This window comes from Frieseomelitta varia, unplaced genomic scaffold (assembly GCF_011392965.1).
Source record: "Frieseomelitta varia isolate USP_RPSP 00005682 unplaced genomic scaffold, Fvar_1.2 scaffold_555, whole genome shotgun sequence".
Lineage (NCBI taxonomy): Eukaryota > Metazoa > Arthropoda > Insecta > Hymenoptera > Apidae > Frieseomelitta > Frieseomelitta varia.
In genome coordinates, this window is record NW_025110318.1 from 337,397 (window position 1) to 351,734 (window position 14,338).

The following is a 14,338-nucleotide window of genomic DNA, read 5'->3' on the forward strand; positions in this document are numbered from 1 at the left end:
TTGTGCATTAAATTTTTGATTTATATTTAATTTTAAGCACTTGTTCAATTTGTGTATCAAAAGATAGGAGATTAGAAATTTCAGAGATGATGCATAAAAAGGGAAAGAAATCCCCTGTTATTCCTCCTTTATAAAATAAAACTGTCTCATTTTTTTAAGAAAAATTTCCATTATTTTACTTCGTGCATTAAATTTTTGATTTATATTTAACATTAAGCACTTGTTCAATTTATATATCAAAAGATAGGAGATTAGAAATTTCAGAAATGATGCATGAAAAAGGAAGAGAAATTCCCTATTATTTCTTCTTTATCAAATAAAACAGTGTCTTATTTTTACACTTTTTTTCTTTTCTAAAGGAGACTGTCGTAGTTCTCGTACTTACTTTACCTCGTATTATTTTTACCTCGTACGTTTAACTTTTGATTTATCGGTGTTTATCATCGGTCGACAGATCTCGTCGGGGGGTAAATTGTCGGCGAGGAAACTGCGAGACGTCCGTCCAAAATGTATACAGCTGGAGGAAATAAAAGACCCGGGGAACACCGCGACGGAGAAAATTGAAGTACGGCTGCCTCGGAACAGGCTGCAAGAAGTAATCGATTTCTTCTGGGATAGAACGTCGCCCGCCGCAATAAAAATATTGAGCAACTCGTTGAAGCTCGCTTTCGGGAGACACTCGACCCTGAACAGACCTCGAGACATCGATATCGTCCTCGCCGGCCCTCGAGATTTTCACCGAGGCAAGCGACCAATTGTCCCAACAAAGACACGACTGTCCGCTCTAGATCATCTTCTACATCGAGCGTCTTTCACTCGCCTAACCCGCCGATTTGACAGCGTGGCTGCGATTAATTACGCGAAAAGAAAGCTGTCCTTCAAACTTGTCAATACTGGCGCCGATAAGAATCAAGAGCCCGCGAAATCCAAGCGAGAACTGTCGCCTGCCTCGAAAGATACTGACAAAGATCGCTGTGAAGAGGATCCAAACGCGGTGTATCTTCGCTCGGTACAGCGGGCGAGTCCGTCCTATCCGAACAAACCTGAGGGATACAGAACGAGGCTTTTCTCCGATGATCGTGAGAAATCGACGGAACGTTCCGGGGATGGTAAAGAATCGACAGAGACCGATCGCGAGGGAAATTCGACAGATTTCGAGCAACAACGTCGAACGACAAGTCAGAGCGGCAGAGTCGACGATCGTTCGTTCGACGGTGGAAACGATGGAAGATCGACGAAAATGTCGCGAAACACTATCGAGAAGAAACAGACGAGAGTTTCGTCGAACTTGGACAGAATCATAGCCTGCGTGCGAAAGCACAGCCCCTATCTCAGGTCGCTTCTGTCTGAAAAATCGGAAAACAGACCTCCGAAGAGTATCGAATGCCGAGGACGCGAGGACACGTCGGAGAAGACTCGACCTGATCCCTCACCGCCGAGATCCGTGCACTGGTCCAAGAGGACGAAGAGAAGCCGAACAAGCCGCCTTTCCCCCATAGTATTTGCCCCTCATGAACCACGAGCAAAGAAAAGAGAGGCACTCGCGAGAGAGGCGAGCACGAGGAAGAACAGTTACTTGCCTCGAGGACCGAGGTACGAGAACGGTGACAAAAAGTGCTTCTCCACTAGAAAGTACGCGAGCAGCCGAGCAAATTTCGTCGCGTATACCGGGCGGATGTCGAAGGAACAGCTTCGGATGGGGAAAGTGAAGGACGACGTCAAGGACGATTACGAAGAGACGCGGAGGATTCGGATGGGCTGCAAGCTGCACAAAATTGGAGAAACGGGCTGTTTGAAAAAATCGGCCGGGTGTTTGCCGCGGCGAGAGAGGCGTGAACGTTTCGAGAGTAGCGGCGAATGGAGGAGGCAGGAGTATCGAGTTCGATTGAAGATTTTCAAGAAGGCGAAGAACGGCTTGGACCCGTGCCCACCTGTAACGATCCGAGCGTAGCGACTCGGCGATCGTTTCTCTCCGGAGGAGATAAAGAAGCCAGAAGGCTAGGCGGCCGGCTTCGCGTCGTGAAATTTCCATGTTACTAAAGTATCCGTGTAATCCTAAGTGCTGGCGCCCTCGTCGATATCGCCTCGGAGCTAAGAAACGAGAACGTGGAAGAAGGACGAGGAGAAGAGAAAAAGTATTGGTTTCCCGTCGGCTTTATTTTCATTAAAGTAATTGACAACCGCGTTTTGTTCGAGTTCTTACGTTTAATTACGTCGGGTGAGTACGTGTACCGTTGTACGTTCGTCGCTTCGTCGTTTTGTACACGACGCAACACAACGGCGAGGCACGAACGGAACGCCGGAAAAGTTGAGAAGTTCGGTTTCACGAGAAATTAAAGATGAAATAAACGGGTGGCGGTCGAAAGACACACACAGGCGCGTGTCTCTCTCTCTCCTTTCACTCGGCTCGCGATAAAAGCACGCAACGGAACAATAGTTTCCATTCCATCGCGGTGGATGGAAAGTCGCGTTTCTCGAGACAAAGCTTGGAGAAGAAAAAAAAAGGAAAAAAATATGGAGTGCAGGTTGTCACCCCGGGGAAAGAAACAGCAAGAAACAGCTCGCCTGCAGCAGCTGTTGCCAACTTTTCACATTTATCATTACTTCGCGCCATGTATCTTTACTCGTTGTGTATATCGCCGTGCACCGAACGGCGAACGAACGAACTTGCGCATCGAATAATCTTGGCTCCGCGAACTTAAATTTCATCCCTCTCCCCCGATCCAAACATACGACGAACGCTTCGCCCTTAATGAAACGAACCGCGCGAAACGAACGATCGCTTTTTTTTCCCAACGCGATTGTCGTACGAGAACACGAAGCCTGAGAAAAAGTCACTCGCTCTCGGGTAGAAATTTCTCTCGACCAAAAATCTCTCGAGGCTTTAAAGTTGCTTTGTCTTTCGAAAAGAAGATGGAGACAGAAAGAAATTCTTGTTAAAATTAACATTGTCAAATGACGTGTTAACCCTTTCGTTATTGCAGACTTTGATACACGTAGCATATACGTAGGTTTAATCGTCGAGAACGACGAAATTTTTCGTCAGCGTGCATTTCTAAGAAAGTACATTGAAACACTGAATAAATAATATTTATTGTTGAATTGTTAGTGCTAAAAACAGTAATTTTAAGCTTTGTTTCGTAATATTATTAGAGGTACCCATAAGTAACATATTTTGATACTGTAAGAAATTTTTATTTCATTTTGTTTCATTTAAGAGTTAATACAGTTTTAATCTATAATATAATTTAACGATAAGCAGACTAAATGTCAATGTATTTAATATTGTATTGTATATAATATATAGGTTAGAATATAGGTTGTGTTAGAATAAACTAAATTCGCTAGATGGCAATGTTAATTAAATTTGAAGAAAACGAATCTCACATTACTTATAGGTACTCCTAATACATATATCTTGTTGTCAGTATATTTACCTTTTGATTTAAATACCATATCTTCTACTCGAGCTGTACTTTTGTAAAATTTGTTTTATTAAATATAGGGTGGCCACTGAAACTGAAAGGTTTGAAACTCGTTCATTTTCAATTTTTTTTATTTTCTTTTTTCATAGATTATATAGAGCATCCCTTGGAGATTAAAAATATACGCAATACTGAGAAAAAATCCATCAATTATATGTCCCAATAGAATAATAAAAAAATTAAGAAGAACATGTGTTTGTAAAAGTTATTTTTGTTTCGCATCATTCAGTCTTTCGGTGAACCAGCCTATATATAAACGTAGACGCCTTTAGTTTGATTCGTGCTCACGTGAGGTGAGCTGGAATACAGTAGTTAAATATAAAATTCGTCTGTTTATCGCCGGACAAAGATATTAACGCGAGATTGTTATCTTTGTTGCAGATAGTAGACAACTGGTACCATATGGTGCACACGTCGGTGGTGAAGAGGTCAGCGGAACCGCATTTCGGTGTGCAAGGGAGGCTGGCAGAAGACCGCAGAGTGCGTCGAGCGGAGCAGCAGCGAGTAAAATCGCGAACGAAACGAGATCTGATAATGAAACGCGGCCCGTCCACTTCAAGAGCCGTTCTCAACGACGAGATGTGGCCCCAAATGTGGTACTTGGTCAGTTGAATCAAACGAGTCTCACTTCTTTTCTATGGGATATCTATCTCTCTATCGGTGTCTTCTTTCTTTCTTTCTTTCTTTCTGTAATTCGTTCCTCGGTGGAATTTCGTATGCGTATCGAATTTTTATTAACGAATGATTGTTATGAATTAACACGTTGAACGCCACGCTGACGTTACATGACTTGCCCAAAATGCCAACATGATTCTATTAATGTGTGATAATATTATCTGCAACAGGTAAGTCGAGGAATGTAGTTATGTTTAATGGATTATTTTATTACATATATTTTACACATTATTATATATATATATATATATTATTTATCTTACTGGGGGTTACCGGTGACATTCATTCGATTTTCACTTATTTTTTTACAATGCAGTGAAATTGAGGGTTAGCATTTCTTCACCGTTTTTTCTACAAGCTCACGCACTGAGAGAAAGCTATGCCATGAAATTGAGAAAATGGCAGCAGAAGCCAGGATTGGGCGACGATTTTGTAAAAGATGTAAAAAGAACTCAAAGTAATTAGGTAGAGTAAATTACCAAAAATACTGTACTTATTCACTTTTTCTTCGTTTGCAGTGTTAATATGATACAGGTATTACAATATGCGCGAATAATATTTACCTATGCATACTACATATATATATAAAGCTACTTTTTCATGTTCTATACTACATTAATTTCTTCAATTTCTGCATTATAATAACGGAGCTGATATTGAAAAATTTAGAAGTATTAGTAGCAAATATATACATATAAGTATCTAGAAATAGTAACATTCACTTGAATTGTTAGTAGCGTTTCTACTAATCTCTCCACAGTATTCAACGTGTTAATTCGGCCTACTTCGAGTTTACTCGAGGAGAATTAAAATATTTAAAAAAAAAAACAAAGATATCGAGCAAGAATTTGTTTGCGTTGAAAGATGGAGGAAATACGTATTGAAGCACGATTGTCGATAATTGATTTCAGAATAGGGGGAAGGGGTTAGATATGAACGTGCAGGAAGCCTGGGCCGAAGGAATTACGGGACGTGGAGTCGTGGTCACGATTCTCGATGACGGATTGGAGAAGAATCATCCGGACCTCTATAAGAATTACGTAAGTCCTGTTATTTGTCCTCCTAATTCGACGAAACGTTCGAATTCAACGGAGGACATTTTGATACCTGACGATCATTTTTCATCAATCTCCCCAACGACGTTTCAAAAATTAAAACGCTCGATGTTAATCACGATCGCGTTTAATCTCACCGCGTTACGACAGAGATTACGTATTCGCTGTTTCCCGCCGCAAAGCGGGAGAATCGATTTTCCAGCAATTTGTCCAGGATCCGTTCGACTTTGCACAAAAGACGGACAGTTTCCACGAAGCAAACAGAACAGACAGGACGGACCAAACTCTGCGAAACGGAGGACACGGACGAATGTCGGAACCGTGCCAAAAAACTGTACCTGTATTTGAAAGCTCTCTGCCTGTTCCGCGTACTAATTGTAACGCGTCTAATTCCTCCTTGCTGCAACGAGTAATTTGAATCTTTGTCGTTCGAGAAATTATCGTATTTATCGAAAGAAACGTGCGTCAGACATCGTATCACTTGCAGTATTCAGTAAGGAGCATAACTGAGTACATAACGATGAAGAATTTAAGCTGTTACAACTTGATAAAAGAGAATCGATTCTTGAATATCCTTGGTCTCGTTTGTAAAATGTAGAGCTACTACCTATTCTGAGTTTGTTTTTTCAAAGATATTTTATTCTTTTTATTCATATTTCTTTTATTCTCAGAAATTGTAGAAATTCAAATCTGTGAAACATTGAAAAATTTTGTTCAAACGTCTGTAAAACATTCAAGTCTGTAAAAACATTGAAACATTTTTTCCTTAACCATAGTTTTGAAAATTGAAATTTCCTCTTTACAACGATTCTCTCAAACTTGCTCTACGATTTTTTTTTTTTTTTTTTGCAATTTTGTTGAACGTTAAGGTTTGATAACGAAATTCTGGAATTTTTTTTGTTATTTATCTCTAATGTTCCAAGTTCAAATTTTGAAAGGTTGAAAGCAAATGAGAAACTTTAATCTTCAAAACCGCGATGGATTCAGTCGTAAGTAAAATTCTCCGTGTTTGTTTTCACATGTGTGTGAATTTTTACAATTTTTCTTTTTCTCTTTTTGAAGAAAAGGACATTTTTCCATTTGTTGCATAAAGTTAAAATATCTTGGAAGAGAGAAACGAATTCAGGACACTGAAAACAGAAGCTTCACGTTTTAAAATGAGACCAAGTAGATTGTTATGTGATTTCTTTTCAACAAAGTTACAACAGTTTCAAATATTGACAATTGTTCGTTTAGATTAACCGTGGTGCAAAAATGAAAACTGCGTGAAAACAATTTACATTTACTGTAAATTGATAGCGATGGTTATGAAATTTCTTTCGGAAAATCAAAACTACGAAAATATTACGTGTTTCTCTTTCTTGGAATTCTACGTGCAAACGCTCGATAAAGTATTATTTTAAACGAGTTGAAAATTCTATATGTGTGTTTTGCAGTTCGCGTACTCGTATAGTTTGCTACAATTCGTGTATTCGTATGGACAACAAGTCGGAACATTTAAACGAGAAACTGAAAGAGACGTAATAAGATTATAACTGTGCGCAACACCAACGTCGAACTGCTACGTTGCACCACGGCTCGCAGAAAATTTTTTTCGCTGAACTTTCGCAGTCTAGCCTTTTCAATTTCTCGTTAGCGGGCTGCAAGAAGCGAGCTTGTGCCAACCGGTCCCGAAATTGTCCAAGTTACCAGCGGAGCACCGGGAGAGCCAACCAGAGAGTCAAACACTAGACTCGAACCACACGAGAGGAATGCTAGTGTTTGCTAGTGAATGGCCGGGGTTAATAAGGCAACCGCGGACAAACGTGTATCGAGTTCCACAATTTCCCAGCAGATACGAATCCCCTATAATCAGACATAGTGGTCGATATCGATTCGAACGAGAGACATTCGTATCGTATAAAATCGATGAAATTGAAATTTTCTTGATATTGCTTGAAATGTTGTATTTTTCTTTCTTTCTTCTATTTTCTACGTTTTCGACGAGATAAACGTGTCTCGTTTATTTTTCGATTTTTGTTTTTTTAGAAATATAACTCGTCCGAACTTTTCGTGTATTTGAATTTAAAATAATCTAATCGACGTGACTTCGCGACTTCGCGAGGAAAAAAAAGTATCGTAATGAAAAGAAACGAAGAACCGTGACGTTCGAACTTGGGGACAGTTTGAAACAATCCTGAAACTGCCTGAGGAAAGGGAGGAGCAATTACATCGGATCTCCAGTGGGGGATCGATATTCACGGGGGAAGTTGGGCCGAACTGTGGCCAAGTTGTACTCGGTAATTACAAAGATAGTTCACTCGATATTAATTAAACATCTTATCGAGTGGTAAAGGGGAAGAGGATTTAAAGCGTGAGACGGACGACGAATGTGTTTCGAACCGTGGAACCTTGAAATGTCGAAACGTACCGCAAAAAAAGTTAAATTGAAAACACATGCATAGACGTATCATTTTTGATATCGAAAATATTCTTTTCCTTTTTTTCTTTGTTTTTCTTCTTTTTCTTTTTTCCTTTGCATTCGCAAATTGTTGCAACATACGCGACAGTAGAAGGACAGGTGATTGACAGGGACAATCGAATGAACGTTTTAGGATCCACAGGCGAGCTACGACGTCAATAACCATGATGAAGATCCTATGCCGCGATACGATGTTTTAGACAGTAATCGACACGGCACCAGATGCGCCGGTGAAGTGGCTGCAACTGCTAACAATTCCATGTGCGCGGTGGGAGTTGCATTTGGAGCTGGTGTCGGGGGTAAGTGCACTCGAAGAGAACGGAGCACGGCCATTTTGACTAAAATATACCGGCGACGAGACTGAAAAACACTCGTCGCACGAAATCGGTTACGCCGCTTAAGTGAATTTCAATGATTCGATGCGACGAAACATTAATACAACTGATGTAATACGACTAATTAATCTGATCGACGTATTTATTGATCACCAAGATGCGATTTCTTTTCGTCAAAATACAGCGAAGAGAATACACTGAAAAATTGTCGATAATTTAAACTGATTTTTTAACTTCGTAATAACGATCCATTTGGTCTCATTTGATTGAAGCTTGTGCCTTGACAATCGCGATTTTGTTCTTTTCGAAACTGAGAGTACATTTTTTTCTCGAAAATTATAAAAATTCAGACGTTAGAAAAGTTTCCTTCTGACTACGTCTACTATGATCTTGAAAATTGAAATTTTTCTTCTTCACAACAACCTCTTAAAACTCGCTGTGCGATTTTCCCCCCCATCATTTTATTGAATTTGAAACATCAGGATCGGATGGCAAAATGTTGGGATTTTCGAATTTTTGTCGTTTAACCCTAGCATTCAATATTTGTCAATTTTGACAATTTTAGAGAAAAATGTATTCTCAGTTTCTCACCTGCCACGCGATGTAAAATCATCTTCAAACGAAACGACTATCAAATAAAAACTTTGCCCTTTAAAATGACATCAACTGTATTGCCATGTGGATCTTTCTTTACAAAGTTATATCAGTTTAAATGATTCGCAATTTTTCGTTGTTATTCGTGCAATTACGTTCACTTCGTTATAGATCAAAATAGATCGTTGAAATTGCCGGTTCGTTCAAAATAATAATTTACACGTTTGGAGAACCTATCGAGCGCTTAATTCACAAATTAATGACATTTGGTTTTTCATTTACACGCAGGTGTGAGAATGTTGGACGGGGATGTGACAGATGCCGTCGAGGCAAGATCCCTGAGCCTGAATCCTCAACACATCGACATTTACAGTGCCTCTTGGGGACCGGACGACGATGGAAAAACAGTGGATGGCCCTGGTGAACTCGCCACCAGAGCTTTCATCGAGGGGATTACGAAGGTTGGTAGATATTTCGCATTTTTCACGGGACAATATTTTGTCAAACAGTCGTTTGACTGCTGGTATCGTACAGGGTGTAAAGAAAAGCTATCATAGATGAATTCTGCATTTTCGATGTGATGGAAATACTTGAATTTCAAGGTCAAATATTTTTTCTTTTTTTTTTTCTTGTATTGCATTCTACGCATAACGAAAGTAAAACGTTCCAGGGAACCTAATAGTTCTTCTGAAAAATGTTTCTTAATTATTTAACACTGCGCACGTTCCAACGTGCGTCCTAACAGCGACTTTATAATTGGACGCCTATGGATATCTATATTACGTAACGACAAATGTCTATATTTCGAATAATATTAACAGTTAATTTTATCATTCGATTATTTAGACTAACGCTGATGCTGCAACTATGATAAATCAAATGTTAGTGAAAATTACGTAAAATAGACATCCAACCATAAAGTCGCTGTTAGAACGCACTCGTTCAGTGTTAAATGATTAAGAAATTCTTTTCCCATTTTTCAAGAGAACTGATAGGTTCCTCGAAGAAGATGAATAAAATACGATGCAAAACAAAAATGTTGATCTTGAAGTTGAAGGTCAAAGTCAATTTTGCTGCAGATTCTTGTATCTCTATCAAATCGAAGGCGTGAAATTTATCTATGATAGCCACGGAACAAACTGTACTTTCCATCCTTGTCGCATACTTGTTGAAATCGATGGCGAGAAGCGATTACGAAGTGACAAGTTATCCGTGCGACGCGAAATCGAAATTGGAAAGGCGGTCTGTCAGTCTGGGATCGTATCTGCCAGATGCGTTTCTTGGATGCTTCCGCGAAACCGACAACTGGTGTGGCAGACAGTGCCTCGTTGTTATCTCGATGCTACGTACTTAGCAGCCGCTTGAAAGCGACTCTCCTCGATTACGTTCGCCGCGGGAGGCGCGAGGGTCTTTTATCTCGCCTCGTAGACAATGAATCTCCGCGTGTCGGCTAATGTCTCGTCGATCGTTCGCCTACAGTGAGACCAGACGATTCGACGGTGACACTGGTGTCGACAGAGAATGTTTAAAAAAAAGAAAAAGAAGAGAGAAACGTGATAATTCGCGAACGCGAACATAAACTCGTCGATAAAGCCGCTGGATCCGGGTTACGCGTTTAGCGGTTTGAAACTTTCTTCCCTGTGAATGTAGTAACTGAAGTAGCGCGCTGAACTTTGTCCAATGGAAAAATGATTCTTTCGGAACGAGCGTTGCCAAGAACAACCGTAATTCGATTATGCCATCGGAACGAGGAACTTCTCCTTTCCCTAGACCTACCTTAACAGACTCGAGGCGAGATCAGCCCGCGGAAAGTTTCTAATTGGCTGCTTTTAAGCGACTTGTCGCCGGCTCCCGCACACCTGCACGCATTACCATTTTAACTCTGCCCGCCGCGAGCCAGCCGAGTAAGTCATATGCAAATGTCGGCAGGCACTTTCGGCCGAAAGGGGAGAACTCTTTGGTTGGAAACAGAAAACCAAAAATCCCAGGCAGTGAAATTCCCCGAGGCAAGACTCCTCGAAGCTGCGTGAGCGACGAGGTCAATTTGTAAGGCGACTACTTTGTCGATATCGCCTCTGTGGATGCAGTCGTCGTTGTTTTTCATTTTTTCAACTCTAAAACGACTTCGAATTCTTTTAACAGTCGCGTGCCTTTTGTGAGTGTGTCTCCAAGTGAAACGTGTGCAAAGGAGAGAATTCCCAGGACCGTATCAGTACATATGTATATACAGTATTTACAGTACTTTGGGAAGCTCTTTAGCAAAGAAACTTGCAATCCTCGTAGCATTTAACCGCTACAAATTTCCCTTAACCGTACAAAGCCGTCAGAGCTGCAGCATTTTATTCCTCTTTTTTTGTAGTTATACCATTATAAAATGTTCCTCTCTCTCTCTCTCTCTCTCTCTCTCTCTCTATAAACGTTATATTCTTGTCCTCTGAGATCGTAATCGTAGTCCCCCGCAGCATTGTTTAAACTTGCATTTGAGAAAAAAAAAGAAGTACCGTTGAATATTCGTTGAATATCCTTGAGCAAACTGCTTTCGCTCGGTCGTTCATTTGATAAACCCTTGAACACTCAACGGACTTATAGGATAAACGTTTATATTCCGCGAACGTTGCTTCTTGTTAAATATCCAGAAATAAAATTCCGCCTGGAACGAAAGCAAGCTAAACACTTGGAGGAGCCAACCGGTGCATCATCCGTATTGAGGGAAATTTTTTCCCCCTTCGTTTCCCGCGCTGAAAACGCTCGTGCCGAGCATAATCACGGTTGCGAAACGAATTTCTCGTTTTTCGAAGAAAAAAGAAAAAAGAAAGACTGGATCATTTCGTTATCCTAAAGTCTGTCTTTCAGAGAATTACACGAATATCGCCATTCGCGGGGAAAGGACCGCGGCGTCCGATGGCAGCTGAATATTGCACAGAGACCTTTTTTACCCCCCCGCTTTTTCTTCCCCTGCTAATGCAACGATATTACCCTGGCCACTATATACAGCGAAATACGAATTTATCCGCCATGAGTATAATTATCGTTACTCTCGAATTTAAAGCGCTTTCCCTCGATAGAAAGCTAACCGTTAAATATTCATAAAGACAGCCGCTGTTCGCCGCAGTAGCGCGCCAAGTTGGTACTTCGTGTATATCTGAAATTTTCGAGAAATACCGCGACGTTGTTCCGCCGCGGTGCAATGAATTTCCGACTCGTTCCCCCAAATCTGATGTAATTTTTCTTACAGTTGAATCCAGCTGGATTCGTAAATTAATCGTTCGCTAAAGAAGAGAAAAAAAAAAAAAAACAGGAAAAAAGGCTAAGATGAAACGAGATGATATCATTGATTGTTCGTTCGGTTCAATCGACATATTTCGCACTGTACGCGTGTCTGTCCGTTCGAAACTCTAAGTCAGTGACGGCGAACCTTTTTTGAGAAGTAGGTCAAATTTTGTTCATTATTTTTTTTAATACTAGCTCGTAGTTTTTTAATACTAAGTCAGTGGCGTCACTTGCAAAGGGGGGGGCGGGGGGAGAATGGTTAAAAACTACTTTTTTTGGTTCTCACTTTTATAATCCTCTGAAAAGTTTACGTTTCCTTTTTGTTTTACAACTTTTACTTTTGCAAGTGAAGAACAAAAAATAAATGTCGACGTCGAAAAAATTGATATGAAAGGGGCGACATCATGCCCAGTCACCCTTGTACTATACATTAGATATATATACTTTATTTCTACTTACTACTTTATTTCTTTAATATTACTACTTTATTTCTTAATATTTTTTATTGTCTATACTCTCTTTTATTATATAAAAAATCAGCAAAGCTACCCATTCTGAGAATAGGATTTAGTGTGTTTTTTAGTGTTTATTACATCTGTTTAATCGTAAGCGCTATACAAAATTTTTTGAACACAAGTAACTCGTACAACATTTAAGACTTAAAATACCTATATGTATACATAATCAAGTCGTAAATTCTCCATAAAACACAATTATGCATTTATTTCTCACTTTTAAACTCTGTAACCGAACATTTGTAATTTTCTTAACATTTTTTGAAAAGAGGGGTTCGAAAAATAATTAAAATTCTTTTATATATATGACGATAAGTTTACAAAAATCAACGCGTGGGTCATTTAAAAAGCCTGCGTCAGTGTCTGACCCACGCGGGTCATAGGTTCGCCATCATTGCTCCAAGTGCATTCAGCGTTTAATACGTTGCACGTAACTTATCCAACAACTTCAAGGATGGCCCTTTGATCGTCGTCGAGTGGTATCGAAAGTGGGAACTTGATCTATCTAAACTAGAAGTAAAATTTCGACCTTGTATCGACTTGATAGAACGGCGTTGCGCATCTGCATGGCGAACCAATTCGAATGAAAAGAAAAAAAAAAAAAAAAAAAAAAAAACGCTCGCAACGAATCGACGAATGAGCATCTTGTTAGATCAGTCAGGGATAATTGCAAATAAACGCACGTTTCCTTCAAAACGCATCGTCGTACTTGGAACTTGCATTATTCCGTATGCGAGAGGAAGACGACAAGTGGCTCGTTGCTCCTCGCGCCTCGACAGAAGTCGATTATCGTCCTCTGCCCGTACGGGATCACGTCAAAGTGCGTGCACTTGCGAATGCTCGCCGCGCACGTATGTAGGATTAGAATTAGTGATGTACGTGCAGAGGTTCGCTGGCAAATACGCGCCTGTACATAATTACGTGCGAAATCCGTCGCGCAATGTCAGAAGAGAGTTGCCTCTTTCGCGTGTTTAGCTCTTTGGAGGTTGCTCGCGCCCACCTTTCCCTAATCGAGTTAAAAAAATTGAGCGACAGAAACGTCCGTGAATCCGTCGAATTCAGCCGCGATCTAGCATCGATTTCTCGCTTCGATCAAACATCAAACGTCCCGCCAGGAGAGGAGGAGAGAGTTTCCACCTCCAGAGAGCTAAAAGCTCTGTTCGCTCGCTCCGAGAAAATGAAACACAAACTGATGCAATCGTTATTCATAATGAAACACGTCGTGTATCGATTCATACACGTCATTCTTTGATTAGCACCGAACTTAACTACTAGTCAGTTTACGTACGCGTTTACGCCTGTGTTGTGACAGTGTCCACGCACACGGTCTACTCTAAATAGTAATCGTTAATGGTTAAAACGTTCGAGAGTGAAGCGCAATTCATTCTTCTGCCGTTGCGCCGTGTTGTGTTCGTACACGCAACAAGTAAATAGAGATTAAAATACTTTCGAGACATTCGAAAAAATGGACAGACTTTCTTGGAATATTCAGCAAGATTAATATATATAATGTGTGTATATATAATGCTCCCGCGTGAATAACCGCCAGCGCGCATTATATCATATTATTATATTTATTCGCACGTATCGCACGTACGAGTGTAGATATATTTTCATCTATTTATCTCATTCTATCTACCGTTCTTCTAGCGACACTAAAACTCCGTGCCCGACTAACGCGTCCGAGCGTGTCAGGTAAGCGTGTATATCGCGCCGCGTAATTTTTCACTGGGCAACGAGAGGAGGAGGAGGAGGAGAAGGAAGTGGAGAATAATTTTTAAACGTTGCGTGATCCGTAATTCCATAGCGTTTCCGCAGAAATAGCGTTAATTTTTTATAACTAGATTTTTTTACAGTGAAATTTAATAACGTTAGGCTCAACGCTTATGCTCGCGTTGGCATCGGTTTTCACTGCTTAGGCGATATGTTTAAATGAAATTCTATAAAG

General features: G+C 40.3%; 1 protein-coding gene across 1 annotated transcript; it reads left to right on the plus strand.

Moving 5' to 3' along the window:
* Positions 1–3,887: 3,887 nt before the first annotated feature.
* Positions 3,888–9,622, plus strand: LOC122533802 (furin-like protease 1). The gene is made up of 5 exons (XM_043663865.1): positions 3,888–4,088; positions 5,072–5,200; positions 7,810–7,975; positions 8,894–9,066; positions 9,590–9,622. Exons 1-5 carry the CDS (start codon positions 3,888–3,890, stop codon positions 9,620–9,622), a joined length of 702 nt encoding a protein of 233 aa, XP_043519800.1.
* The last annotated feature ends 4,716 nt before the right edge of the window (positions 9,623–14,338 follow it).

Coding starts and splice junctions, on each gene's coding strand:
- LOC122533802 (XM_043663865.1), top strand. CDS start 3,888: ATGGTGCACACGTCGGTGGTGAAGAGGTCAGCGGAACCGCATTTCGGT. Junction 7,976..8,893: donor ATTTGGAGCTGGTGTCGGGG/GTAAGTGCACTC, acceptor ATTTACACGCAG/GTGTGAGAATGTTGGACGGG. Junction 9,067..9,589: donor TCATCGAGGGGATTACGAAG/GTTGGTAGATAT, acceptor CCATTTTTCAAG/AGAACTGATAGGTTCCTCGA.